Source organism: Seriola dumerili, unplaced genomic scaffold (assembly GCF_002260705.1).
Source record: "Seriola dumerili isolate Sdu_G_001 unplaced genomic scaffold, Sdu_1.0 BDQW01000113.1, whole genome shotgun sequence".
NCBI lineage: Eukaryota > Metazoa > Chordata > Actinopteri > Carangiformes > Carangidae > Seriola > Seriola dumerili.
In genome coordinates this window covers 2,283,243-2,310,214 of record NW_019174368.1, presented here as the reverse complement: position 1 = coordinate 2,310,214, position 26,972 = coordinate 2,283,243, and the positions used below count along the sequence as shown (strand labels likewise).

General features: G+C 45.7%; 1 protein-coding gene across 1 annotated transcript in view; it reads right to left on the bottom strand.

Moving 5' to 3' along the window:
* LOC111223739 (glutamate receptor ionotropic, NMDA 2B-like) overlaps positions 1-26,583 on the bottom strand; it is a 77,199-nt gene extending 50,616 nt beyond the window's left edge. The window contains exon 1 of the mRNA XM_022748000.1: positions 26,389-26,583. Coding sequence (XP_022603721.1) covers positions 26,389-26,583 — 195 coding nt within the window. The remainder of the gene's footprint in view (positions 1-26,388) is intronic.
* Positions 26,584-26,972: the final 389 nt, after the last annotated feature.

Sequence of the window (26,972 nt, the reverse complement as noted above, 5' to 3'; positions counted from 1 at the left end):
CCTCACTAGTAGTAAGGCCCCCCCACAGAGGACTCCCTCCATTAACTGCCGTGAAAATTCAAATTCAAATCTGCTTTATTGGCGTGACAGCGGCGGGGGGTTGTCTCCACAACAGAACATGTTAAAAGACGGGCTAAGACAATAAGCCAATCTTTATGCTCCTCTCCTCCTTCCTCACTCTCACTCGTTCCAGTCTTCCCTCTCTGACTGACTAACCTCGTTTCTGCTTCATCAAGCCGCGCACGAGCACTTTAAAGCCCTCCTCTTCTTGGTGTGTACTTGTGGCTACCTATGTGCATGTGTGCGCCCTCATTAAAAGAAAGTAGAGCCAGTGAAGCTTTAAAAAAGAAAAAAAAAGAAAAGGACGAGAGGGCAGAGAGCCAGAGTTGCATGTAGCAGAGATGTGAGAGAGATGTGTTCGGCTGTAGGGCAGATGGATTTATGAATACTTCTGACTATATCGTTCCTAGTCCCACTGTTTTATTGTGAAGGAATCACAATAAAAGCCACTCTATCTTTTCACATCTGTGTCAGCCGATCATTTCTAATTTTTTGCAAGAAAAAGGAGCAGCCACAGTGAGCGGCTAGAAAAAAAAAGAAAAACTAATCAATGCAACAAAAAAAAAAAAATATATAGAAGAAAATAAATCAATAAAAATCAAAGTAGGATTTATATTTTGAAGGAGCTCATGTGTTGCTCTGCTGGTTTCCCTGAGGCTGTGACGTGCTCTGACATACAGTATGTTGCTGCCTCTACATCAATGTCATTGATGTCAGTTTTTTTTTCCCTGAGTAAATACAGTGGAAACTGCTTGTGTGACCATGGTAACAGCGATCACACAGTGAATCAGTCCGTACACAAATGCTGTTTAAACAATTCGCTTCAAGTGTTTTTCATTTTTAGGTCTTTTCATACATGACAACATATGGAGTCACAGTGTGTGTGTGTGTGTGTGTGTGTGTGTGTGTGTGTGTGTGTGTGTGTGCACTCGTGCCATGTGACATCTTCAAGGATGTGAAAGGTGATGCTAGACTCTTTTCTTCATTTATTTCAAATTTAACTAATTTATTTCCAGATTTTTTTAAGATTGATGATGTGATCCATTTGCTCCAGATATCAGGAAACGTTTCGACTAAATCGTTTCAACGCTCTCTCTCTCTCTCTCTGCGCCCCTCTCCACTCTCACTCTCCCCTCTTTAAAAAAAAAAAAGAAAAGAAATAACTCTACTTTCTTCCTCTCACATTAACCACTCATCTCGCCATCTCTCTCTCTCTCTCTCTCTTCCACACACTTAAACCGAACACAGAGACACACGTGTGGCCCGTCTTCCTTCTCCCCTCTGCGTGTTGCCGTGACAGGCGTCCTCTGTGGCTGCCAAAGCTTTTTAACCACAACAATATCTAAATGGCACACAATGGCCCATTAGAGTCATCAAGCCGTTAAACCAGCAACCAGCAATCTCCAGCATGGCAATTAGGAATATTTCATTCACCCTCCCACTCCAGTACACACACACACACACACACACACACGCACACACACACACACACACACACACTCGCCACCCATCCATTATTCTCTTCCTGTCTCTCATGCACATGCTCCCCCCCTCTCTTTCATCTCTTCCTCTCCTTCTGTGTTACCCGTCCTCTCACCATCTCTTTTGGACATGCACACTCTTGCGCTCACGTGCACTTTACCTCACACCAATCCACTCTCTCTCTCTCTCTCCTTCTCTCTCTCTCTTTCACCACGGTCGCCCTACAACAGCGGCCCCACAATCAGTGGCACGATCGATTAAAAGATTTCACACGGGTGGACGCAGCATTTACAGCGAACCAGATTAAGTGAAAAGAAGGAGCAGGCACGGGGAGGAGGGAGAGAGAGAGGGTTTAGAGCGCTGCTGTCATGTGTTGTCTTAAAAGCAAGTCACATCAGACCTGCAGCCGTCCTCTACGACACGAATGTGTGGGGACGGGACACAGGTTTGGAAAGGAAAGAGCGCCTGCCCTGTGGCGGCGCACTGCTGGTCCAACAGCGGAACAGCACCCGTCTGTCACAGCAGTAAAGCTCACCTTTGAACCTTTGAACTGAGGGTGCAAAGAAACGTGAGACGTGAGAAGCAGGGAGGGGAGGGGAGGGGAGGGGGGAGTCTGGCCGGAGATTAATGCCTTTTTTCTTGTTTAATAAATACAACTAGAATTTAAATTTTTTCTACAAGCTCAGACTGTGCACTTCACTTGTGTATTTCCATTTAATGCTTCTTTATATTTTCATTCCACCACATCTCAGTGGGACACACTGTCATTTTTTTTTTCTCTGCTACATTTATTTGATGAATTTACCAGGTACTTTTCAATTAAAAGGCTTCATCCAAAATCTATAATCAGTTTATAAAACACGACGCCTTGCTACAGATTAATCTACCTAACAGAGTATGAAACAGTTTAAATTAGTTCCACCCTGACCACCTACGACATACATCCGCACTTTACTCAAGCGCATTCAACGCCAATTTATTTTACCACAATTTCACAATGATTTCCTCAAGAGGTTCAAATGTGAAATATGTAATTTATGTGCTTGCTGTTGATCTTCCTTGAAAGAATGTATAGATCTCTGTGAGCCTCGACTCGTCTAAAACCTGGAAGTGTAAACCTGGTGTTTCTGAGTTTACCTGATTAAAATAAGTCAAAAAAATCCTCAGCCTAACCTGACTTGAGCCTTCCTGCTCCGCTTTGGTGTAAATATCAAGCAACACGGAGCTCACAGCCAATAAATATCTTGATTTTATTTCTTAAAACGGTTGGAAATCTGCGAAGGGGAAGCTGCATGTACTGAAGACACACTGGGAAAGTCGTTTGCCAGGCCTGCAGTGACACATAAAGCACCAGGGAGGAGAATATTAACCAAAAGGTTCTGGGCATCGAATCAAACATTTTGATGAGGAGGGTTTGATCATCCTGAATGATGCTTGTTAAAAATAATCAATCCAAGCACCTCTTTCCAGCCACTGGTTCACAGCTGGGTTTGTGACGAACGGAAGGCGCCTATAAACCCTTTACTGGCTGATTAACCCTTTAGATGTGATTTCATATGCACAAACACCCCCTGATGGATGGTTTTCTACATCCATAAGCACTGGTTATAATTTCACACCTAGTCAGCCTGCTCCCCCCCCCCCTCTCCGCCTGACAGTTGGTTGCAACAGCAGCCACAGAGTACACACAGTGGAGGTGCGAGCTATTCTTCCTTTCCCCTCGCTGTGCCTCTGTGCACATGCACCCATGATTGAACGCACATGCATAGCCCCTGTGCTGCAACAAACATGCACATTTGTACATGCGCATGATGTGCACCTGTGTACATTCATGCACACACGCACACACACACACACACCAGCTGTGGCACTAAAGCCAGCTTTTGGCAGTCACATCCGCTCTCTCCTCGCCTCCCTGCATGCTGCTGTGTCACCGAACAGAAGTTGAATCCTGCATCTGGAGAAAGTGCTGGTGACTCTCACACACACAGACACGCACACACACACACACACACACACACACACACACACGTCAATGGCAAATACTTTACTGCTGTGCATGTCTGTAATGGCAGGTATTTATCGGACATACTGACACTGCAGCAGCATCCAGGCTTCATGTGAACAGGGAGGAAGACACAAAAAATAGAATTTCAAGTGCTTGTTTTTCCATCTACATCTATACTATACTACGGCTTTATTGTTGTCTCCCTCTCACCTTGTTAATATTTGCTCTCCTGCCTCCATCACATCTCTGCTCTGTCTCTGTCTCCATCCAAAGAATCTGAATTCTTAATTAAAATGTATTAATTTTGAAAAGATGCTAAAAATATCTGCCAGAACATGGTATCACTGTGGTGCATGAGCACACACAACCACACTCACACACACACACACACACAAGCAACGTAGCCACTGGGTTTATTTTATAATCTTACACTACAAAGAATAAATCTATCACACGTAGAAAGCAGAGCACATACAGTAAAACAAATACTGTACGCTGAGATTGAAACTGCGGAGACACATTGCACCTCGTTTCTCACCTTAAGCGTGAAACAACCAAGATAACACGTGTAATTGAAATGCAGGTAAGACACATGTGAACTGCAAAGCCAAAGCAGCGGCTACGCTCAACATGAATTAGACCGAGTCAGACAGGCAGGCTGCATTCGCCAGACAAATCCCACAGCAGGTAATGGAGGTGCAGCACTGCACCGCCAGGCGCAGCGCTTTGCATTAAAGCGAGTTTGCGTGATGAGTTGCCTCGCCCCTGTGAGAGCACTCTCAGGGTATGAACTCCGAAAGCAGCCGTGACGTATCGCACACTCGCTGGCTGCAGGGTGAATGGAGGAACAGTGTTTACTGTGCAGGTGAGCCGGGCGTCAGTCGACTAAATGAGTTCACATAACATCAGTAATGGACTCGTGAAGATGCACATATACGCTGAATACATTCTGTTAAGGACATAATTAGAACCAACTACTGTCCCAGCATGTTTTATTAAACACAACCAGTTGGAGTATGCTAATAGGGTCATTAAGTGAGTTAATTAATGCATTAATTAGCAAATTATTCTGCCACAAACACTTGTCCTCACATAATAAATGTATGCTATTAATGCAAAATCTAATAACTATGAAGGAGTTATGGACAAAAATTAGTTTTCCTCATTAAAATGCAGCTAAATTAAAGTTAAAACAGAAAGACAAACATGTAACAGGCCGGAGAACAAAAAATGAAAAACATAAGACTACAATGATCCCAGTTAAGAGCAATGCTACAACATTAGGGTCCAATCCAATCCAGTTCCATGCCAATTAGCAGCAGTTGTCAGCTGCACTTTGATATAGGAGTTTTCAAAGCGAAATGAGACGACTCACAGTTTCAAACAGGCCAAAAACATCTGTGTCTAAACTGCAGGTGCACTCGCCAAAAACAACGCAAGTCTATTTTCAGCTTTTACAAAGCGGAAACCAAACCAGCTGGGACGTGACGGACACACGCAGCACAGGACACACAAAGTAGTTCAATATTGTTTTTTGGTTTTTTTTTTACGTGTTGTGGAGGACAGTAACTAAGTACATTTATTCAAGTACATTTTACTTGAGTATCATTATTTTACTTCCACTTCAACCCAGAGGGAAATATTGTCCCTTTTTTTTACTCCACCACATTTATCTGACAGCTGCATTTACTGGTTAGTTTCCATATGTCAATATGATATATGATATGCATGATTAAAGTTTAAACCAACAAAATAATCGCCACGGTGACATTTCCCCTCTAAACCTCTCAAATGGTTTCATTTAAATAACTGTTGTTACCCAATATTTCACTCTTAATACTTTTTCTTCTTTCCTTTCCCATGATTCATCTCGTGACTCTTTGGCGGGGCCTGACCTCAGGGTGGGAACCACTAACTGTAAATAAAACTACATCCTCCTGACCTGCTACAACAGTGGAATGATGCTTACGCAGTATTAACAATCTAATAATGTAACATATAATAACATGCATCAGTCACAGGGACCCTTTTACTGAAAGCACATTTAGCTGATAATACTTTTGTACTTTTATTTGCTGCCTCTCTGCTGGGATACCCGTCATGTTCTGCGCTCCAGGGTCATAAAAAAAGGTGGAGTAAGGAAAACGAGGATTATTTAATCAAGGGAATTCTCATACCTGACAGAAAAACTATAATCCCAAATAGCCTGAAAAATCCCCGGCCTGATGCAAAGCATCCCGGCTCCACCTCTGCCTCTTTCTTCTCAGTGATATTAAATTATCACCTGACCAGGATTCTCATTAGAGTAAAGAGGCAGGTGCTCCATCACTGGAATTTCATTTCCATCAGGCCGCTGCCCTGTCCTCCTCAGAGTAATGCGCTCTGCATGCAGCGTAAAGCGCGACTTAATGTTTGCTTTATTTGTCCGGCCTGTGCAGTCGACAGGGCAGGGGTCACTCCTCTTCAATCAGGAAGCAGCTTTAAGAGGGGAGGGTGGGGGAGAGAGAGACAGAGAGAGAGAGACGCAGGAATGGGTGAGTGAAGAGAGAGAGAGAGAGAGAGGGATGGAGGGGAGGGGAGGGAGTAACTGAGGAGAGGAAGAGTCAGACGCCACAGGGACTGGGGAGGGGGGAGGAGGGGGGAGGCAGGAGAGACAACAGACAAATGCTTCAAACCTTGTTTAAGTTTGCATGACTCTTTTTTTTTTCCTCTCGTCACACATTTTGTTCCTCCAGCTTTGTCGCTTCACATCCATCTCCCTTCCTCCCATCTGCACTTGTCCCGCACATCCCATCCCTCCATTTTTATCAGCCTCTATCTTCTTTGGATGTTGTTATCCCACACACACACACACACACACACACACACACACTCTTCCTCGTTTCCCACGCTCAACCTTTTTACTTGCATGTCCTTAACTGTCCTTTCCCTGCTTCGCTGGCGATACACCCGACACCCGTTCCCTTATCATCTGAACTTTATCCAAACCCATCTGTCCATTCTCTTTCAAGTTACGCCTCCGTCTCTCACTCTCCTGTTTTATCTTTTCCTCCTGTTCCTGATTGGATTATTATTATTCCCCAAATGGATTTTCGTTCTGACGATTCAGCATTTAGAATGAATATTTAAAGTCGAATTTCTAAAGTTATTATCCTCCAAATGGATTATTATGCACAGCACTCAGCTGGAATTTATAAAGTAGAGTTTAGCGTGTTGATTTTTTCAATTTGGCTCGTCTTGCGAGTCTTCCCAACCCTGAATGCTCTTTCTCTTTCTCTCTCTCTCTCTCACGCTTTTTCCCTTTGTCTCTTGCCATCTCTCACTCTGTCCTACTTTTGAACCCAGTTATTCTATCCATTCCTCTATCCTCCCTCCAGACCCTCACTCTCCCTCTCCGTCTCCATTGCCAAACCCGCCCCCTTCGTCCCCTCGTCCCCTCGCCTTCCCGCCCTCGTTCCTCCTCCTTCTCTCACTCTTTCCTGCTATCTCCCCCTTGTCCCGCTTCTCCCATTTTTTTTTCTCTTCCCCCCTCTCAATCACTCTCCCGGCAATGTTAATTCAAATTGCCTGGTTTGGGAGGACAGTACAGTTCCAATAATGCCGAAAGCACTTAGGAGAACATAATCAATCTCTCTCGCTCTCAGTTTCTCCCCTCCTTCTCTTCCTCTCTGTTTTCTCACCCTATTTTATATTCCCTCCATATGTGGAACAGGACTCAAACTCCTACTTCCTGCTTTAACTCCCTCTATCTCAACACTCTCGTCCAATCAAGCCTTTTTTCGTTCGAGTATTTTATCCCTGCTCTCGTCTAAATGCGTCTCTTCTGTTAATGTGAGCATGACACCCTATATGGCCCGGTTGTTTCACGGCTCGGGCTCGGCCCTTTTGCTTCAGTGAAGGGAAATCTTGCAGTTGTTTCAGGCTTCAAGAGTAGGAAGTTGGTAAACATGCAGGATTCAAAATATTTCAAAAAATCAGGCGCGCCGGCGTCGTACGATGAAGGAAAACACACTCAACGTGTTTGTCAGGCCTGAAGGACACGCACAGTGACAGACTGGTGAGAAACAGTGAATGTTTACAAGAAAACTCCACAGGGAGCCCTTAATGCTGCCTTAGTGCTCCCTCCAGTTTTTTTTTGTTTTTGTTTTTTTTTTTTTTTTTTTTTTTTTGGGGGGGGGGGGCTCTTTCCTGTGTCATCAGAGCAATCAGTGCTCCAGCACAACGGGCTCCTTCCAAGAAAAAAGATTTCCACTTTTTGGGGAGAAGCGGTACGCCGGCCGCGACGCACGACATCAGTGACTGACCTCACCGATGTCCTTGTGCCTTAATACGAGCAAATTCCTACAGGTTTCCAAGCGCACAGTGCAACTGGACGTCTATGACGCAGGTGTTTTTTGTTTTTTTTTTGCTGTCCTAAATTAACTCTGCAGTATTAAACTGTAGCTAAAGACAGCTGCAGGGAGGCTTAGCTAACATATCCTGGAGCTGGGGTTATACGTGTAACCATGACAAACGACTACAAACACAAGATAAATAACTTCTCATGGAGAATCATGCAAATGTAAAGGTTTGTATTTGTGTGAATATGGAGGTCCGGTGTAACAGAAAGCAGAACTACATCTTATAGGTAAAGTAGGATCGAGATTCGAAAGCAGTTTGGTAGAATTCATCTTTCTCTCTCCTCCTTCCTGTTTAGCCTGCTGTTGCCTAGCAACGCAAACGGCAGAAATCCTGAGGCCCCGGGGGGGGATGGGGGGGGCGACTATATTTTATGGTGTTTAAAACAAAAACAAAAGATAACATTTTGTTACGTAAGTACACAGACAACTGATGAAATGGATGACACAGAGGCTACGAAACACTTTGCTGCTGCCTGGTATTATCCCTCACATATCACAGCTCGTGTCCACATACTTTTGTCCACGTGGTGTATCGCTACACGCTCTCTTACATGAACATTTGCCTCACTTAAATCCTCCTCTTTCCCTCTATGTGTCCCTCCACCCACCTCTCCTTTTTTTTTACCTCACAAACAAATTCCACTCCCACTCCTCTTTTCTCTCTCCCTCTCTCTCTCCCCTCTTTCTCCCCTGTCAGTCTGTCCCTCGCTCTTTCATGTACATGCACACCTCTCTTCAGGTGTCAGCTGCTGCCCTGTCGGGTTTAAGGGGAGATAGGTGGAGAAGAGGAGCAGAGATGAAGAGACAGAAAGAGAGAGGAGTGGAGGCAGAGAGAGAGAGAGAGAGAGAGAGAGAGGGTGACAAAGTGAGAGAGAGGTTGAGAGAGGCTAAGAGAGGGAGTGAAACACTTCTAATTCACAGAGACAGGCTGCGTTTCCGTGGCAACGTGGTTTCCATCGTAACAGCCCTGCTAAGGATGCCATTAGTGGGGAACAAAAAGAGAATGCCACTCACTGCTTGTACGGCACACACACACACAAACACACACATATACATATGCAAACACACACAAACACACACACTAACACACACACAAAACAACAGTCACCTACAGTACATGCATTTATACATTCTACTACACTAACAAACACACACAAGCACTCAGACAAGCTGCACGCACATGCACCCACCCACACGCCTGCTCTTTTCTGCACCTTTCGACTCACAACTCAACACGCATCCTGCTGCCGCTTCCCCCGCTGCCCACACAGGAACTCAAGCTAGTACAGACACACACTCATCTGTCTCACACCTGCCGTCGGTCCCGCCGCGGCTCCCGTACACCGGCAAATCTTTCCGCACTTTGAGCTGAGCGGCGAGGGCCCCATCAGGCCGCGGTGGGCACACGGGCATCTGAGGAGGAGCCTCTGACGTCCTCGTGCGCCACGGGAACTTGTTGGGAAACAACGTGCTGAGGGGATGTTAATACTTTGATGCATGTTTTGCATTGCTGGCCCTGTGCGCACATTTGCATTTGAGCATTCAGCGGTTTTTCTCTTATCAAAAGGGACACGCCAAAATCAGCCACAAGAGGAAGAGATTAAATTTGTAAATCGCCAACGTACCGAGCAGACAACAGTAAGGACTGTGAAGGTCAAAGCAGGCAGCACCAAGACTGCAGAAGTAACCTACTCCCTCCCTACAATATTCATGTATAATGGAGGGAGGCTGGGCGAATAAGTAAGAGTCAGACAGGAAGTGCTTTCCTTTAGTATTCAGAAGACACGTTGATAGTTTGTTATACAGACGGCACGCTGCTGACCCTTTGTTTCACCACTCAGTGATGCTCAACTGCATCTTGATAGGTCTGACAGGATGAAGGGGCCAGAGAGGAGGATCCGGTAGAAAATGACTTTGTACCTGTTGTCTACGTGCAAAAGGGGAGTTCATATTATTAACTGGTCATTTATAATGTCATGCAAAGTCAGAAGTCATGTTGTTTATTTTTCTACTCGGACAAACTGATGTACTCCAGTGCCTCAGATAAATCAGGGCAGTATTTTAGGAGTGTGTCTCCAAAAAAAAAAAGAAAAAAGGCAAGCATGAAGAAGTTAAAGAACGTAACGCTTTTTAATACGAGCTGCTAAAATGTGTAATGTGCACAATTACGCTCTCTAAGCCCTGATACTAGACAGCATGTTGATATTACTGTAGGCAGCAGGCATGTTGCTCGCTCTCTGCTTTGCTCCGGGGCGTCAGAGACAATAACCTACTTTCCACTGCGGGGCCGAGCAGGCGAACACAGACTCGTTCCTAACCTACTGCATGTCACTGAAATTTCATCTCAAAAATAAAATGTGATTTGTTTTTCTTCATTATTGCCAGAGGAGATCAAACAAAACAAATGTTTAAAATGGTTTCATTCCAAAATGAGACTTAAAAAAAAATTAATAAATAAAAAATTGGAAAGCACTTTTAAAGTAATGATATGAAAATAAAACATATCAGGGGTTACTATAGGTTACTGGAGCATTTTGAAATGAAATCCTTGCGCTATAAATCTTGCTGTGTTATTACATTTACATTTAATCATGCGCCCTTGCAAGGGGGAAGGCGGTTGAAGTTACACTCGCTACAGCCTGAATTACTTATGAGAATGTGCTTGAACTCTATGGCCAGAACACACAGTGACTCACTTGCAGGGGGGGTTTAATATTTTTCAGGCGTCTGAGATACTGAGAATCATGATGTTAATACCAGTATAGGAAGCAGCACATTCCCAACCCCCGGCGTCGCTCTGGGGCTCGGGAGATGTCGGTCCACTACAGGAACAGGCTGTCACTCTCATATAGCACTGCAGAGCCGCAAAAGCTGTTCGCAGCCATATGGGTCAGGTGCAACCCCCTATGTACAAAACGTACCGCGTATGTAAAGGTAGGTTTTTCCATGGGGAGATGCTGCGGTGTGTGTGTGTGTGTGTGTGTGTGTGTGTCAGGGGGTGAAGTGGGAGGGGGGTTAAGTTGTCACGTGGCGTTTTTCCTGACTGCGTTGATGCTGTTCATACTGCCGCACAAGTCGGCAAGAAAGACGCAAAGGTGGGAGAAATTATTTTGAAATTGGTGTCGTGCTAAAACAGATACGGGTGAATGGCTTTCTTGATAACAGAAACTCCTGCGGGGTGTAACACGGAGAAAAGTGATGCTTGTGCCCAGAGATACCTGAGTGGTTAAGTCGGCCACCCCTGGAGCCGTGTGCGTCCCCCCCCCTGCTGACCTTGGATCAAAACGCTGTCACAACTTTCTCTTCTCTGTTTAACTCTCTGCTTTTTCAGAGCCTAAATCATCAAGAACCACTGACTAGATGTCCATGTAATGATTGTGGTTTTCAAATGCCATTGAGCCATGTTGATTAGCATTTAAAGTGAAACACAGTATGTGGGTATGGGGTGGGGTGAGGTGAGGTGGGGTGGGGGGTTGGCAGGATTACAGTACATCACAGAAACACCATATTACCATATTTAAAAAAAAAAAAAAAAAAAAAAAGAACTTTGAAATGATAAACTCACAAACAGTGACGCACCTGCACAGGAGAATCACGTCAAACTGAAGGGCAATTCTAATTAGCCGTGTGAGCTTAAAAAGACATCCGACAGACAAGATTTTAATGTACAAGTTTCAAAGCGACGTGAGTCAGCTAACGACGCTCCCAAAATTACAGCCTCAAAATAGCATCAGCGCTGAACTGACATCACTTGATGCAAAGGTCGTGCTCAGGTTGAGGATTTGTCAAAGGTTTAACTGTTTAAACAGACCACCACCAGCTCCGCCGACCAACTGTTGGCAGAAGATTTTCCAAAACTCTGGATTAAAGTTCCTCTCCAGACAAGTTTGAAGTTCTGTTAAAACACTCTGCGATGATTAATATTTTGTTTAACTGGTTTTCACACATAAAAAGTGGGGGGGGAAAAAAATCTACTCTTTCTTCTTCATTGAGAAATTCTGGATCAGGCCTTATGCCCCGCCCACCACCACACTAGGATGACCAGTGAAAGAGCAGCGCGTCTCAAGATGGTTAGAGAAGGAAACATCAGAGACTCTCAGCAACACATATTGACACATGAGGAGTCTGTTGAGACCTAAATGAGCGACTAGCAGACGTATCAGAACCGTTAGCGCAGTTAGCATCTTAATGCTGTTTGTTAGCTTGCACCTGGCAGCGGCTGACACAGTGTTAGCGGTTGCGCTAACGCAAACGCTCGCTCTCTGTACTGACAAGGTTTCAGGTTTATTTTATTTTGTAAAATCCTCACTTCCTACATTATCTGCTCATGGTAACTACAGTAAGGTCACAGTTACAGGGAAAGACTGAGGAAAATAAACTAAGGTTAGGGAACAGTTAGCGTTAGGTAACAAGAACACTTGGTGTGAGGTTTGGAAACGATTCTAGTTCCAGTTCATAAAAAGGCGACAGCTAATTGCAGGTCTGAGATGATGAGATGAGGAAGCATCAGACTCACTACGAGCCATCCACCACCCCAGCCTCCACTCTCTTACTGTCTGCCTTGCTTGATAAAGGGCACACTACTTCCTGCATTAGCACTAAGCATTGGTACTGGCCGTAAATCACGAGGTGCCCAATTGTCCAATATAGATGTTGTTAAGTAGAAGGGCTCGCTCTGCAATGTAACTTGATTTCTGAAAACAAGGCTCAGGTTTTACTGCCAGCTGCTTAACTTCATGGTGGCTCTGTAATATATAGGCAATATACAGCACAGGCATCTTTAGGGAGCCATTTGGTGCAGTGATTTCTTTGCATGGTCACATAACAGCCAAGGTGCCGTTAATATGGCTAAATGGCAGCGGCGCAGGACCCCAAGGTGAAAACACGGATTGTGTCGTGATGTTGCTATAGGAGATAATAGCCGCTACACGGGGCTGCTTTCATGAACATCAGCTGCTTTCCATGGTCTCTACCATCACGTTATAAAACAACATCCCTGAACTTTAAGAGTGCAGAGAGCAAAGTAGACTTCCACCTCCTTCATCCCTCAAAAGAACCAGAGTCTTCCCCACTGCACACAAATCAGGAGCTGGACGGCAACAATCGAAGCACAACAAACTATTGAGGGAGGGCAAAATGTGGCTCATTCTCCTCGTTTACTGTCTGTGTATCTTCCTGGATCTTTTCTTTGACTCGGTCCGCACTCTCCGGCACAAATCTGGTATTTTCTGTTTTCACACGTGAGATCCGAATCATACGAGCAAATACTAATTTGGTTCCCGGTCACTTATCTCTGTTGCCGGCATCACTCGTAGAGAGAGATAAAAGTTCAGCTGCAGTATGTTGCAGACTCTACTTGATCGAGTGTGATGCACGGCACGATGTTGGTACTTACACGTTCTTATCTAAGAAAAATAACCTTGGTATATAAGTTGTGGGAACTACACAAAGACTCTGCTGCGACAGTATCAGCTGTGTCTCCGTGGCAAAGGATGCACACCACAAATATTAAAATGTCATAAACTTTAGCTGTGGTTAATGGCCTGAGTTGCAAGCCACAACCTTATACCCCCCCCGGCCCCCATCTTTCCTATTACTCTTTGCCATTAGAGCATCGTTAGAATTATGTATGATACGTAAAAAAAAAAAAATTACTTTGAATAAAAGCAAATGGATGTATTGATGGAGGTTTATGGGTGGGATGCTTGTATGTGTACGGGACCGTTTTTTTGTTGTTGTTGTTGTTGTTGTGCGAGTTGTCGTCCTAGTACACAGCGTTCTGTTTATTAGCATATTGCATTGTTTAAAAGCCCCCCTCAGCGCCAGAGCGCCTCATGCCAATAAAAGTCTATTAAGCCTGTTTGACTTTGCTAATGCAAATCAGTCTTTGACGGAGAACAGGGCAGCCGGAGCTCCAGTCCGACCAAACCCAGCGCCTGACGCAGGACTGATGTGACGGAGAGCAAATACAGGAGTCAATGCAAATAAGAAAATACCCAGAGGGGGTTGTTTTATTGATAATGATGATGATGATGATGATGACAATGACTCAACATGGTAATGTGATAAAGATAATGGGGTGCCAAACAATAAAATGTCCAGTGGCATGATAATAATAGTGATGATGATGATGATGATGAAGATGACGATTATTATGTCACAAAAAAAAAAAATGTAGTTTTTATAACGAGAATATTTTAACGTTTTGACAACTAATACTGGATTAAATCAAAATGAACTGAACTTTCGTGAACTTTTCTTTTGCAACGAATGATTCAGACTTTTATTTGGACAGTCCGGTTCAAACCTTTTAGATATTTTATGGGATGTAGATTCAGATTAAAACCCATGAATAGATTCTTCTGGTCGAGTTGTTTCTGCTAGAGGTTCAATAGCTAAGGACAGTCCAGTGGAGAAACTCTTTGGAGGCTAAATGAGAACCACAGTATTCGATCTGTAAGTATTTGTGCTTTAGGCTTCCTGTACAAAAGATTTAAATTTATCTCTATGTAAAATTTGATCATTGTACCTGGTGAAATGTATGAGTATAGAGAACAGAATATTAAAGACTCGGGCCTGGAACAAATCCAGTCTGGTCTGATTTGATTAAAAAGTGTATTGAGCCCGTTGGCAAGAGACTTTGCTAAAAAAAAAAAAAATCTTCTGATCATTCCTTTATTTATGTATTTATTAAGTTATTATGTGTTTCTTAAATGATAAACATGGGGATGCTGGAGCAAGTACATTCAGTTTATGGGACTTAAGGTTCCTACTGTCAAACCCCTGCAGAGAACATCATGTGCCATCATTTTTCTGAGTTTGCTGCGCAGCACTGAAGAAACTGGAGGAAGTTGGCAACTCGTGCACGTACAGTATATGTCAGTGTGTGGCATTAACTCCATTCTGTGTGCTGGTTTTGTAGTTGAAATTATTTAAGGTGGCTCTGCTTCCATAATGAAAATGAACTAATCTGCGAGATGTAAATACTTTTCACTACATGCCTTTTTACTGCCGCATCTATGCCTCCGATCTGCGGCAACATTTAAACCTTCCAGATAAACCCTGCCCCCAACAGTGCTGTGGTAAGTGTAATAACTCACATGATATTTTCTCTCCTGCCCAAATGTGAAATCCAAAAAAAAAAAAAGTAACTATAGATGCACAGTATATACATCCAAACATAAAATCCTGCCTGTCCCTGGTGAGCAATATAAGATGAGGATACTGAGCCAAGTGTATTCGGGCTGACTGGCACTTGGTACTGTACCGAAAGTATCCACGCGGAGTGAGCATCATACATGCCGGAGGTGTATCTTCGTCTCCCAGCGCTGTCTGTTTGTCACGTCTGACTCATACATCTGTGTACTGTATCTCTAAACGTGTTGGTGTGGATGCTGAAGGCCGGGCAGATTGCCCGCCGGTCGACAGCGCGAGGACGAACTGCAGGCGTGTGGGTAAATGCAGACAGACAGAGAGAGTGAAGACTAAAGAGGAGGTGGTGTTTGCTGTAATTTAGGAGAACAAGGGAGGGGAGGGGCAACATTTACATTCATCACAGGAGCTCGCCTCGCCTCAACTCACATGACGTGAGAAAGAGAGGGAGAGGAGAAGGAGAGCAGCGGAACAGTTAAGATAAAAAATAGAGAGGGAGAGATGCAACGAGACAGAATGGGGTTGAGCAAAAAGATCTTTTCTGTGTTTCTTGTTTTTTTTTTCCCTTCAACCCCAGGAATGCTTTTGTGGCGATTACTCTATAAACACAAGCAGCTGGATTTTCAAAAGAAAGCTAATATATGATATTCTCAGGATCTGTTTCAAACAATCTAATCTATGAGCTGCAATAAAGATAACAACAAAAAAAGAAGCATTTTTATCAGTAATTACAAAGAACAGACGAATTATCCCGTTTCAAAAAATAATGCACTTCATACAATTCTACAACAAATGACACCAAAACGAAGAAGGAGCACGAGGACAGTGAGTTTGCTCCTGCGGCTCCTTTATAAAGTGCATATGTCTTTACTCTGACGATTACATTTACTGCACAGCTACTCCTCTCGTAGGAGAGTCCAGCTGTGTGTGTGGTAGTGCACACAGAGGGCGGGAGGGGGGTGTCGACGGCGGACTGCTCGCCTGTTTTTCCACCTGGCGTCCGTCTCAGGGTGAAAGGATTTGTCGGGGTCAGCTCAGATGGAAACAGCCTCTGACACCTGAATAGATTGGATTGTCACTTGGTGATTGTGTGTGTGTGTGTGTGTGTGTGTGTGTGTGTGTGTGTGTGTGTGTGTGTGTGTGTGTGTGAGAGAGAGTGTGTGAAACTTGTTGTTTGTGGTTCTGTTTGTTGATTACCTCGCGTTTACTTTTCTATGTGCGTGTCGGGAAGTCTGTGAAGACATAGGAAGGACCAGTGGAGTTTATGTAAGCGACTGCAGCGCGTGTGTGTGTGTGTGTGTGTGTGTGTGTGTGTGTGTGTGTGTGACGCAGCATGTGGCTCTGATGAGGACCAGCTTGGCACAGCACTGGTGAGTAATTGAGCGAGTACACTGTGGTCTTCACTCATGCCTGTCTTCTTCCACATCCGTGCCTCCTTCTCTTCTTTACTTCTCCTCCTTCTATCTCTTTTCTCTCTCTCCTCTATCATCCTAACTTTTCTTTCCTCTCCCTGTCGTCCCTTCCTACAGTTGCTCCACACAGGAGGCGAACGGGTGAGGCAGAGCGTGGACAACGCAAACAGGGAGACGACAAAAAGAAAAGAATGAAATCAGAAATGAGTCTGTCTGAAAATAAAACATTAAATATGAGGCTGATAAACAGTTTGTAGAGCTGCGTAAATATTCAAATATTTCCATGTACCAACCTTCAGTTCAATCAGATCTTGATTTGATACGATGATATTTCAAAAAGCTGAAACAATTAGTTGATCAATCTATTAGTTAATCAACAAAAAAGTTTTATTTTAATAATCAGTCACCTTTTTTCAAGCCAAAAAGCTTCTACATCCAGCTCACCGTCTTCCTGCTCCGATGTGAATCTCTTTAGGTTTTGGTTTCTGTATTATTGCGTGTGTCTGTGTTCTGATATTTTATAGACCAAGTGAATTATTGATTAATCAAGAAAATAATCCGCAGAGTGATACATGCAACGTTACATTATTTGTTATCATTTTACAAAGACCAGCAGGAATAAATCCAAGATAAAAATAAAAACTTTGAGTTACTGATATATATATATATATATATATACAGGGTTTTTTATAACACTGTTCATCCATTTGATTAATCTATGGGGGATTTTGCATGTAGCTGCTATATTGTGATATATATCAATGTCTGAAATATGTATTAAGTACAGTAGACGAACTGGCTGATCCGGTTTAAAATGTTTCACATGATCAGTGGGGTTATCCAGACGCATCCTTTGGCTTATTTTCTTCCAGTTTGTTTCCCTTTGTTTACATTGCTCTGTATTCTGCAGCAGAACACTTCAACGCTCCTTCTCCCGAATCACTTTGAGGACGGACTGACCGAAGCTGTGGGGGATTTGTGCACCGATATGACCGTGGACACAGGGATCCTCCCGTCCCGCCCCAAAACTCCACTGAACTTCTCCCTGTGCCAGCTCTGGAGCCGAGTGCCGCTGAGCAAACAGAGCTCAAGTCTCAGTGAGTATACAGGTACCCCCCACCCCCCCCCACCACTGCACCGCATTCAACAGCAGTTTCGATTTTGCTCTGGTACATTGTCACACTGTCAAAAAGAAGAAGAAAAAAAAAAACATACGACAATCCAGAGACCGACACACACTTTTATACTGATGAATATTCATGACTGTGGCTTTTAACTCCCAGTTCAAAACGGAGTCAAACTTGTATCTATCCATAAAAGATGTGATTCTTTTAACAGGCGAAGCCCCAGTGCCTGGAGTCTGTCAGTCTGTTTCCGTCTCTGCCTCACGGCTGCTTTAAAATAACTGACAGGTGGGTCCTGACCAGTGATTAATAGCATAATTAAGATTTCACATTTTTCTCTCACAATTTCTATTTATATTGTTGGCATCCGAAAGTGCCGCATGTCATGTGCGCTTCAACGGCATTTTAAAATCAATATATCACGATTGAATTAATGCGACGAGAGATGATTAAGACGCAATTTCAATCGAAACGTTTCCTTTCACAAATGTGGCTGTGAAAACTGTGGGGGGAAAAAAAAAATTTTGGCTAAATCTGACCCTGTGGCACAAACTATCAAATCTAATGTTGAAGCTGCCAGTGATTATACTAATTAATCAAAGTGAATGACGTATGGATGTTAAAACACTACTCATCTCAGGGTTATTTGACGTGGGGTTGTGTGAGGTCGTCATATATAGTCGGTACATTACCTGCAGGAGATTTTAAAATCGGTTAGGAAAGCCGGGGGACACACACACACTTTTAAAAAACGCCCACAGAAACAATCCAATAACCACTGAGCTAGCGTATTCCTACGCACCTACGGAGCGCACTGTATCGCACCGCAGGTCAGCTGAGTGATTCAGAAAGCGGCGTAATACAGTGGGTAGTTCAGCGGGTTGAAAAATGTAGCGCCAAAGCAAAGTGCTGTTTTAACAGGAAGATAAACCTCTGAAAATATTCCACATGAAGCTTCGTTTGAACGGATATAGGATGGTTTCGGTGGGCGTTTTTTTTTTTTTAAAAGGTGGCTAAAACACCTTTTTCTCTGGTGGCCCCGCCCACAGCAACACATGGCTCTGCCGGTCCGTCGGTGCTCCCGGTCCGATCTCCTAACTGAGAGCGAGCTGATCAGAATCTACTGCAGGTAAAGTACCGACTATTCACGACTACCTCACACGACCCCACGTCAAAAAACATCCCTTTAAAGTGAAGACGGGGTGAAGTCACGGGAACACAGCGGGCGCTGGAGCTCACCATCCATCACCAGGAACACGACAAAGGTTTATATATGGACAGATGTAAACAGCTGGAGTGGAAATTGGTCGTGTTAAAGGTTGAAGAGGTTGGTGTCCGGTGTTAGGCGGGGCGGGAGGAATGTCTTTGATCCTTTCATCGGGGCAGTAATTAACCAGTCCAAAATTTCTCCTCCCCTCCCCTCCCCTCCCCTCTCCTCCATATACACTGTATGGCTTTATAGCAAAGCTCTGACTCATCTCTGCCCATGAATAGATAGAGGTCCATTCCCTCTCCACCTCTGAATCGGGGCGGAGGCAGGCGGAGATAAGGCTAATAAGGGTCCTGGCATAGGGCTGGTGTAAGGTCCACGAGGGGATAAGAGGGGAGGATGGATGTCAAAGAAGGGGAGAAAAGGGGGGCGGGGGGGGTTTGCTTGTAGATCATTGTGGTGGTGATGGTGGTGGTGATGTAGGGAGGAGCGGGAGAAAAGGGAGGCCTGGGTGATTTGTGTCTAAGGGGATAAGAGGTAGAGGAGGAGGGGTGAGGAGTGAGGAAAGGAGAGCAGAGAGGGAGTGAGGGGAGATAAGGCTGGTGTTATAGTTGCGATGAAGTGAGAGGAGGGAGGGAGGGAGGGGAGAAGGAGGAGGAGGGCGTAAGGGCACGGCCGGAGGGAGTCGGGAGACGCGAACGGAGGGTTGGCATGGAGGGAAGGTGCGGCCGGTCCTGTACCGGGGGGGACGGAGTGAGAATGGAAAGAAAAGAGGCCAAGCAGGAGGAGAAGGGAGGGGAGGGGAGGGGAGGGGCAGGAGACAGTGCCTGAACCAGAGAGGAGGTGAGGATGGGTGGCTGCAGGCGTGGAGCGATGTTTTCTTTTCTTTCGGAGCTCGGAGGAGGGGGGAGCGACTGGGTGGGGAGAAAGAAGGTCAGTGGGGGAGGAGGGTGAATTAACACCTGTGCATCTGGTGTAAATCTGTCTGTCTGCCTCATGTGAGGTGCCACGGGATGAACCAGACCTTTTGCCAGCCAGCCACATTCATCATAAGGGAAGAGAGGGCGAATGAAAGAGGAGCAAAAAGGAAGGGAGGAGGTGGACGGAGGGAAAAGCCAGAAAGGCAGGATGAACGAAACAGAGTGAGGGCGCTTTCAGTTCATCATCCGGCGTGTAGAAAATATACAGCATTGTGTTTTTGTTTTTGCGATATCAATCATTTTGGAAAAGCCCTTCCTCATCTCATTTGTATTTATTTCCCTGGTCCTCGTGAAGGAAACATAACCACTATATCTGCCGGCGTTAATCTACTGAATGGGAGCAATCTGTCTGTAATGTCAAGCAAAAGAGCAGAGGAGAGAAATAGGGTTTGAGATGGAAAGACTGAAAGTGAGGCAGTACAGGGAGGGAGAGGGGGGAGGAGAGGGAGGAGGGGGGGGTATAGAAAAAAGTTATGGGGTGAGTTTAAAAATGGCCACATTCTAAATGGCCGGAGTAAATTGAGACCAACGGGGTTGGAAAATAGGACACATAAATTTAGGGCTCTCGATATTTCTCACTACCTCCTTCTTACCCTCTCTCTCTCTCTCTCTCTCTCTCTCTCTCTCCCTTGCTCTCGATCTTTCTCTCTCCAGAAAAGGGGAACACACACAGTGGGTTGTCACATTTTTCTAAACCAGGACAATGAGAAGGTAAGAAGAGACTAGCAGCGGGACGTTTCGTGGAGCCAGGAAAACCCAGCTCACCTGACGCCGAACCTGACGCCGGCCCCCTGTAGGTGAAGCTGTCGGTGCCGCCAGCAGTCATGCCAGAAGACAGCGTTCAGCCTTTCATACAATTTTAAACGAACAATTTGTTTTATTTTCTAGGGATGTTTAGCTTCTTCATATCGTGTTCAACAGACAGAAACACAGAAACAAGATTCAATCTCAGGATATATGAAAGTTATTAAAAGTTACCAGATAAGAGCATTTCCAGGTCAAGCTTTTTGCAAGTGAAACTAATTATATCACATGACAGAGAGTTGGCACCCAGGAGTAAAACTGGACAAAGGTAGCAGCAAAAAAACAAAACAAAGAGAACATATCCAGGATGAGAGGATGGATCAGAGAGCTGTTACTGTAGTCGACAAAAAAAAATCCATGAATGAACGAAACAATCAGGGGAGAGAGATGTGAAAGAGACGGGAACAGAGGGAGGGACAGGAAAAAGAGGAAGAGAAATTAAAAAAAAATCTGACAACAGGACGCGCTGAGGGGGACATCAGGCACGGGAACACTCGCTTTTAATTCTCTTATCGTTTACAAATGCTCCTAATTGCGTCCGTGTTCGAGCAAGGACGCGGTGCTGCCAAGCCGAACAGCACATTACATTAATAGAGTACAGGACCTCAGTGATTATTACAACAATAGGTGCTATTGTAGGACATTAATTGGGAATATAAATGCAGGTACATTTATGTTCAACCCACTGGACTGAAACCCCCGAGAGGACGTGGTGAGCGTACCTCAAACAGGAAGTGACGCCCAAACAGGTCGATTTCTTTGTGACGGAAAATGAATTAAAAAAAAGGAAATTTTTTCCCCCCCGACTGCAGGTTAAACATCAGAACGGAGGACAGCGTGTTTCTTTGCAAAATGAGGTATGGACATTAATTGTTCCACTGAATTCACCCCAGTTCAACTGGCTCACACACACACACACACACACACACACACACGCATCCTCTACAACAATTATCGCTGGATACAGTTCAACACCAATTCTATACCATCATCAAGCCTCTTCCCTCTGAAGAATTAGCACATTTGTACACACACACACACACACACACACACACACACACACGGACACACACACACGGACACACACAGGGACACAAAATCACTCTCTCTCCTGTTATACAAAAGCTCGGACGCCCACAGGCAAATGACCACATTTGAAGCCTGAATTATTTGGGCAAAAGTTAATTGATGGCATCCTGCTGTTTTTTTGTTCCTGGAGACGGTTGCCAGTTACACAAAAGATGGCAACGAACAGATTTTGTTTGTGTGTGGGAGCACGTGTGTGTGTGTGTGTGTGTGTGTGTGTGTACATGATGGTGATGTGGCAGCAGCAGCAGTTCATTGTGGATCTAGTTTGGCATTTCTTCCATTATCTATTTAATATTCATACATGAATCACCCTTGTAGCTTATGTCTTGTTTTTTGTATACTTAAGAAAACTCGTGTGTGGGCGTTTGCACGCCTGCGCCGTTTTATTTTTCTTGTGTGTCTGCTTGCATATGTTTGCATGTGTGCAAATGTTATTCATATTATATTATAGCTTCCCTCAGGTTATCAGGCTTGGCTGCTTTTTCCTTTTTTTTTTTTTCATTAATTGCTGACGATCTTACATTTAAATCCTGTGCACAAGTGGATGCTATCTCCTCGCTCATCTACAGCAGCAGCAGCTTCCACTCACAGATTAGCCCGCTGTTCGTATTGTGAAGCAGCCCTGGGGCGATCGGCGACAACTACAGCTATTTGTACCACTACAAAGCCTTACCTTCTAGACAAGCTGAGGAAAATGGCTCGCCATGTCTTGATAATATGAGCATTAGCCAAAGCTTTAGATCAGACTGATTACTGCAGTCCAACAGACGCTGTGGAGGGACAACTAGCAGGGTGGTGCTGGAAACCACTACTGACAAAAGACTGGCAACTACAGCCATGTTGGCTTGGTAACGACACACAAAACATTCACATAAACACACATACACACACACACACCCTTAAACTGTTGGATGCCTTCCCTCCCTCTTCTCCGTCTCCTCCTCCTCCTTTATCATATCCTGTCTTTCACAGATGTGGCTACAGCTGTGCTCTATCCATCTTTCTCTCCTCCTTCATTCCTCCTTGCACTGAGGCTGCGATATCCTGAGCAAAGAGGCGGCTTCTCTTTTTCGTTGTACCATGGTCCGCGCTGGATAGATGGCGATACACCTGCTGCTGCTGCGCTTCCTGCAAACACACGCTCTGCGTCACTCCGCCTTCCCCTCTCTCCGTCTTTCTCTTCCCCAGTCGTGCGGCCATGCACTCAGTGCACTCTTCCTCTTTCTTACCGCCCCGGCCCTCCCTCACAGATCTAACCCATTGATATAGATGTGCGTGCCCTTTGCCTCCATCCCTCTCTCCCCTTTTCCCCTTCCTCCCCCTTTTCTCCATTCCCATCCCGCCTGGCCTCCTCCTTCATCTATCTAACTCTCCCTTCTTTTTCAAGCTCAAGTTCACTTTTTCTCTGCACTGGCAGTATCTACAGCTGACACCCACTCCACACTGGTGAAGCTCTATGTGCAGATACAACCACTGTGGTAGCTGTAGTCCCACTTCTCATTGCTGAGCTGCTGCTGCAGTTCTGCTCCGTCCCCCGAGAGGAATTGTTCTAAAAAACAAAAAATAAAAAAATCCAGTTTTGCTCTTGTTACAGATGTCAGAGAGCTCACAGAGCTGCACGGCTGATTGAGAGACAGTTATGCTGGAAAAAGTCCATATTCTTTAAGCCTTGGAATGACGACACTGGGCCGGACGGGGACCAGCATCTCCCACTGGCACATGATGCTGCGCTTAGCTTTGTTTTCGGCGCCGCAAAATACCAAGTAACACTCCTTGTAGATGCATATGTGAGCAGAACAATTTGTTATTCTGATTCTGATTCAACCTGACTCCTCACACAGAGCTACACTAGTCCGCTCCAGAGGGTACGTTTTTATGGAATTATCTTGTACCGTTCCTCCGAAATCTTTTCCTATTGAGGCTGCACTAAAAATCGAAACGCTGTATTCTCCGCCTTCTGTGTCGCTCTCTGTTATCATCCTTCCTTGGATGTGTAATGAAAAAGGAGGGGTTGTCTTGCCAACTGTAATAGCAGCAGTTGGCCTTCAGTCTTGATGGGTGCGCACTTTTTTGTGTGTGTGTGTGTGTGTGTGTGTGCTTTTGAGTGTATTCGTGTGTGTGATGGAGCGAGGCCGTAAGATAAACACCTCATATTAAATTCCCCATTTCCTAATCTCTGTCAGTCCACTTCCTATAACTCAACCTTTCATTCTATCTAACACAATTACTCTTTTTTTCCTCCGTGTCTGCCGTCCATGCAGAGGAAAACTTTTCTCTCCTCACGCTCTCTCTCTCTCTCTCTCTCTCTCTCTCTCTCTCTCTCTCTCTCTCTCCCCCTCTCTCTCTCTCTGTGTCTCCCGCTTGCACGCCCTCCCCACCTTCCTCCCGGTCTGAACGGTGTCAAACTCTCCTGTCTCCTCTTCTGCTGTTGACTCAGCCCTTGTCTCTGCACCTCATCTGTCCATCAGCTCTGCAGGCAGCTCTGGCTGAACACCACCTGATCTGGCCAGATCACCCCTTCAAACTATTCCTGCCTCTCCTCCCCTGCTTTCACTGAAAGTAGAAATTCTTCCGCCCAGTCTCATTTGCACTATCTCGATTTCTCCACTTTCCCCTCATGTTCCTCTCTCTCTCTCTCTCTCTCTCCCTCCCTCTGATCCTTCTCTATCGTATTTTCGCCACTCCATTGTCTCAGCCCATTAAGCAGACACAAATCCGTTTGGAGACTGAGCCTTAGCGCAGCCCCGTCCTCGCTCTCCTGGGCCCCGGTGCAGCCAGGAGGAAGCTCTCAGGAGAGGCGGACTCTGGCTTGTGGCCGGGGAAATCCATTTAAACCTCTGCCACAAAACGCTGCTCTTTCCCGCTGCCTGCTGCACTTAGGGCACATGCGCTTAATGAATGATACCGTCCCCGCGTACGCACACAGACACACCCAGACCCCTGCGCCTTCCCATGCAATAAAACACAAACATACATTTATAAAGGTAATGTAGCTACCATGCACCAGAGGAGCAGTTGGAGCGCTGTAAATGATTTATATGTTTTGTGGACACGGGGTCGGGGGGTTAAAGACACATGTGGCTGCAGCGCTGGGGCAGAGAGAACGGAAATTTAAGAAACCGGAGAAGGTGTGTGCACGAAACGAGCGTTGTGCTGCGGGAGGAAAATGTGTGCACTGCGGAGCGGTCTTTGTGCTTTGAAGGGTTCAGTTTTAAATGGGAGTGGACCGTTCCCTGCCATTTCTCTCCTTAGCGCTCTAATGAGAAGGAACAGAGAGAAGAGATTCAGCGGTAGCCGCTGGCCTCGCCGTGTCACTGCGACTCATGTCTCCGCTGGTACGACGACCTGTTGACACCGGAGGGTCAGCAGACAAACTGCGGAGCGACAATGCGGAGACAGGGATGGCTGAGATAAGACTGAGACTCTATGAGGCTCCCGGATCAAACAGCGACCGGCAGGAGCGGGTGGTGTCAGCGTTTTAGTATATGTTTCATTTAATGGACTTTTTCCTTATTATTTAATACAGCTGGATTTGTGTATAAAGTAACAAATGAATGAGCTGATTTTGTGGAATGGGCTCCAAGCACAGATCCCAGGCGGACACAGATAAAGCAGCAGCAGATTGCTTTATCCCATTAGGCAAGGCCTAGTAAATAGGCAGAGATCTAGCTCTCTATTCTGGTGCAATCTCCAGCTGATCCTGTCACTGGCATCGGAGCTGTTGGCAGTTTGTCTTTCAAGTCAGACACCCCAGCTTACCCTGTCGGTCTGTCTGCACCCCCCCCCCTACCCCTCACCGTGTTAATACTGATGCAGTATGGTGGGATGGGAGGAGTCAGGAAAACCCTCCATTGCGGCCAAAACTAGTCAAAATGGCTTCTCTGTTTAAGGCAGATATGAGGAGGACGGCGCAGCAGCGAAGGGCTGAAGTTTGCGGGCGCGCTTCTGAAGCACCATTTTCTCACTTTCAAGCACACACAAGTGGATGTCAGGCTCCAACGCTGTCATTGTGAAGGAGAGCCCCGCTGCATCTGACCAGCAACACGTACACGAGTGGACCCCCGTTACATTTTCACATTAAATGCACAGAAAATAAAAGATAACAACAAAATGACAAATTCATCACAATTACGCATTAAAACGTCTGCGGTCGTTTAAACCGAGGGGGGTGGGGGACCGGTCGTCACATCTATCTTCTGTTGATGAAAAGGAACTCGCTGCGTGCGGTGACGTAATCCACCCGTGACATGATTTCACAGCAGTGACAGCGACGCAGCCATGATTGACAGCTAAATGCAGCCAATCGAAAACAGAATCCAGCAGAGATTTAAGGTGGTAGTGAAGAGCGGCCTTGCGAGAGCCAAACAGCATTACATCATGCGCCACAGCAGCAAATGAATCAGTAGGTCTGCAGTGAATGCTCAACTTCCAATAGCAAGACTGAACGATTAAAAATGCAGGTGGATTATTGTATAAGTTGTTTGTTTTTTTTGTGACAACCATCTGATCTCTCACATCTTTATGCAGTGACAGTTTTTCCGCTGTGAGCCCCTGCTTTATTTCAACGCTCCCACCACGTGTACGTCCTCGCACAATTACTGAAAATTCATCTCTTTTGTTTTCACGGAACACGTGCGGGTGCAGTGCAAAGACTTAAGGTGTCCTACCTTGGCAGCCATGATCATGGAGGAGCCCCCGCGGACTCCGAGGATGGGGATGTGGGTCTGGGCTGAGATGAAGTCCAGGATCTGGGCGATGGCCTCCTGGTCGGTGTCGTCCCCAAACACCACGCCCTGCAGCCAGTGCTCGGTCATTAGGTCACAGATGCTCTTGATGATACTTTTAGGGTCCGTCTCATTCATGGTCAGCACCTCCACGTTGGGCGCCATGTGGAGAAAGTCCTCCTTCTCCCGCGCCCCGGCCAGCGCCACCTCGCTGGAGTTGCCCACCAGGACGACGGCGATGCTGAGGCCTCGCAGGATGTTGGGCAGGGCCATGTGGTGCGGAGGGGGCTGGGGGATGGGGATGTAGTGGCCGCCGCCGCCACCGCCTCCCCCGCCCTTCTCTCTCCGTGAGTGGCAGGCCGGGGGCAGGTGGAGAAGGCAGAGCAGCAGGAGAAGGAGGGAGAGGCAGGGAGAGGCGCTGGTGCGGCGGTGGAGCGATGGAGGCGGAGGCGGATGTAGGGGTCGGGCTCGCCTCTCTTGCTCTTGGGCGACCGAGGGGGCGGAGGGGCATGCCCCGGCGCGGCCGT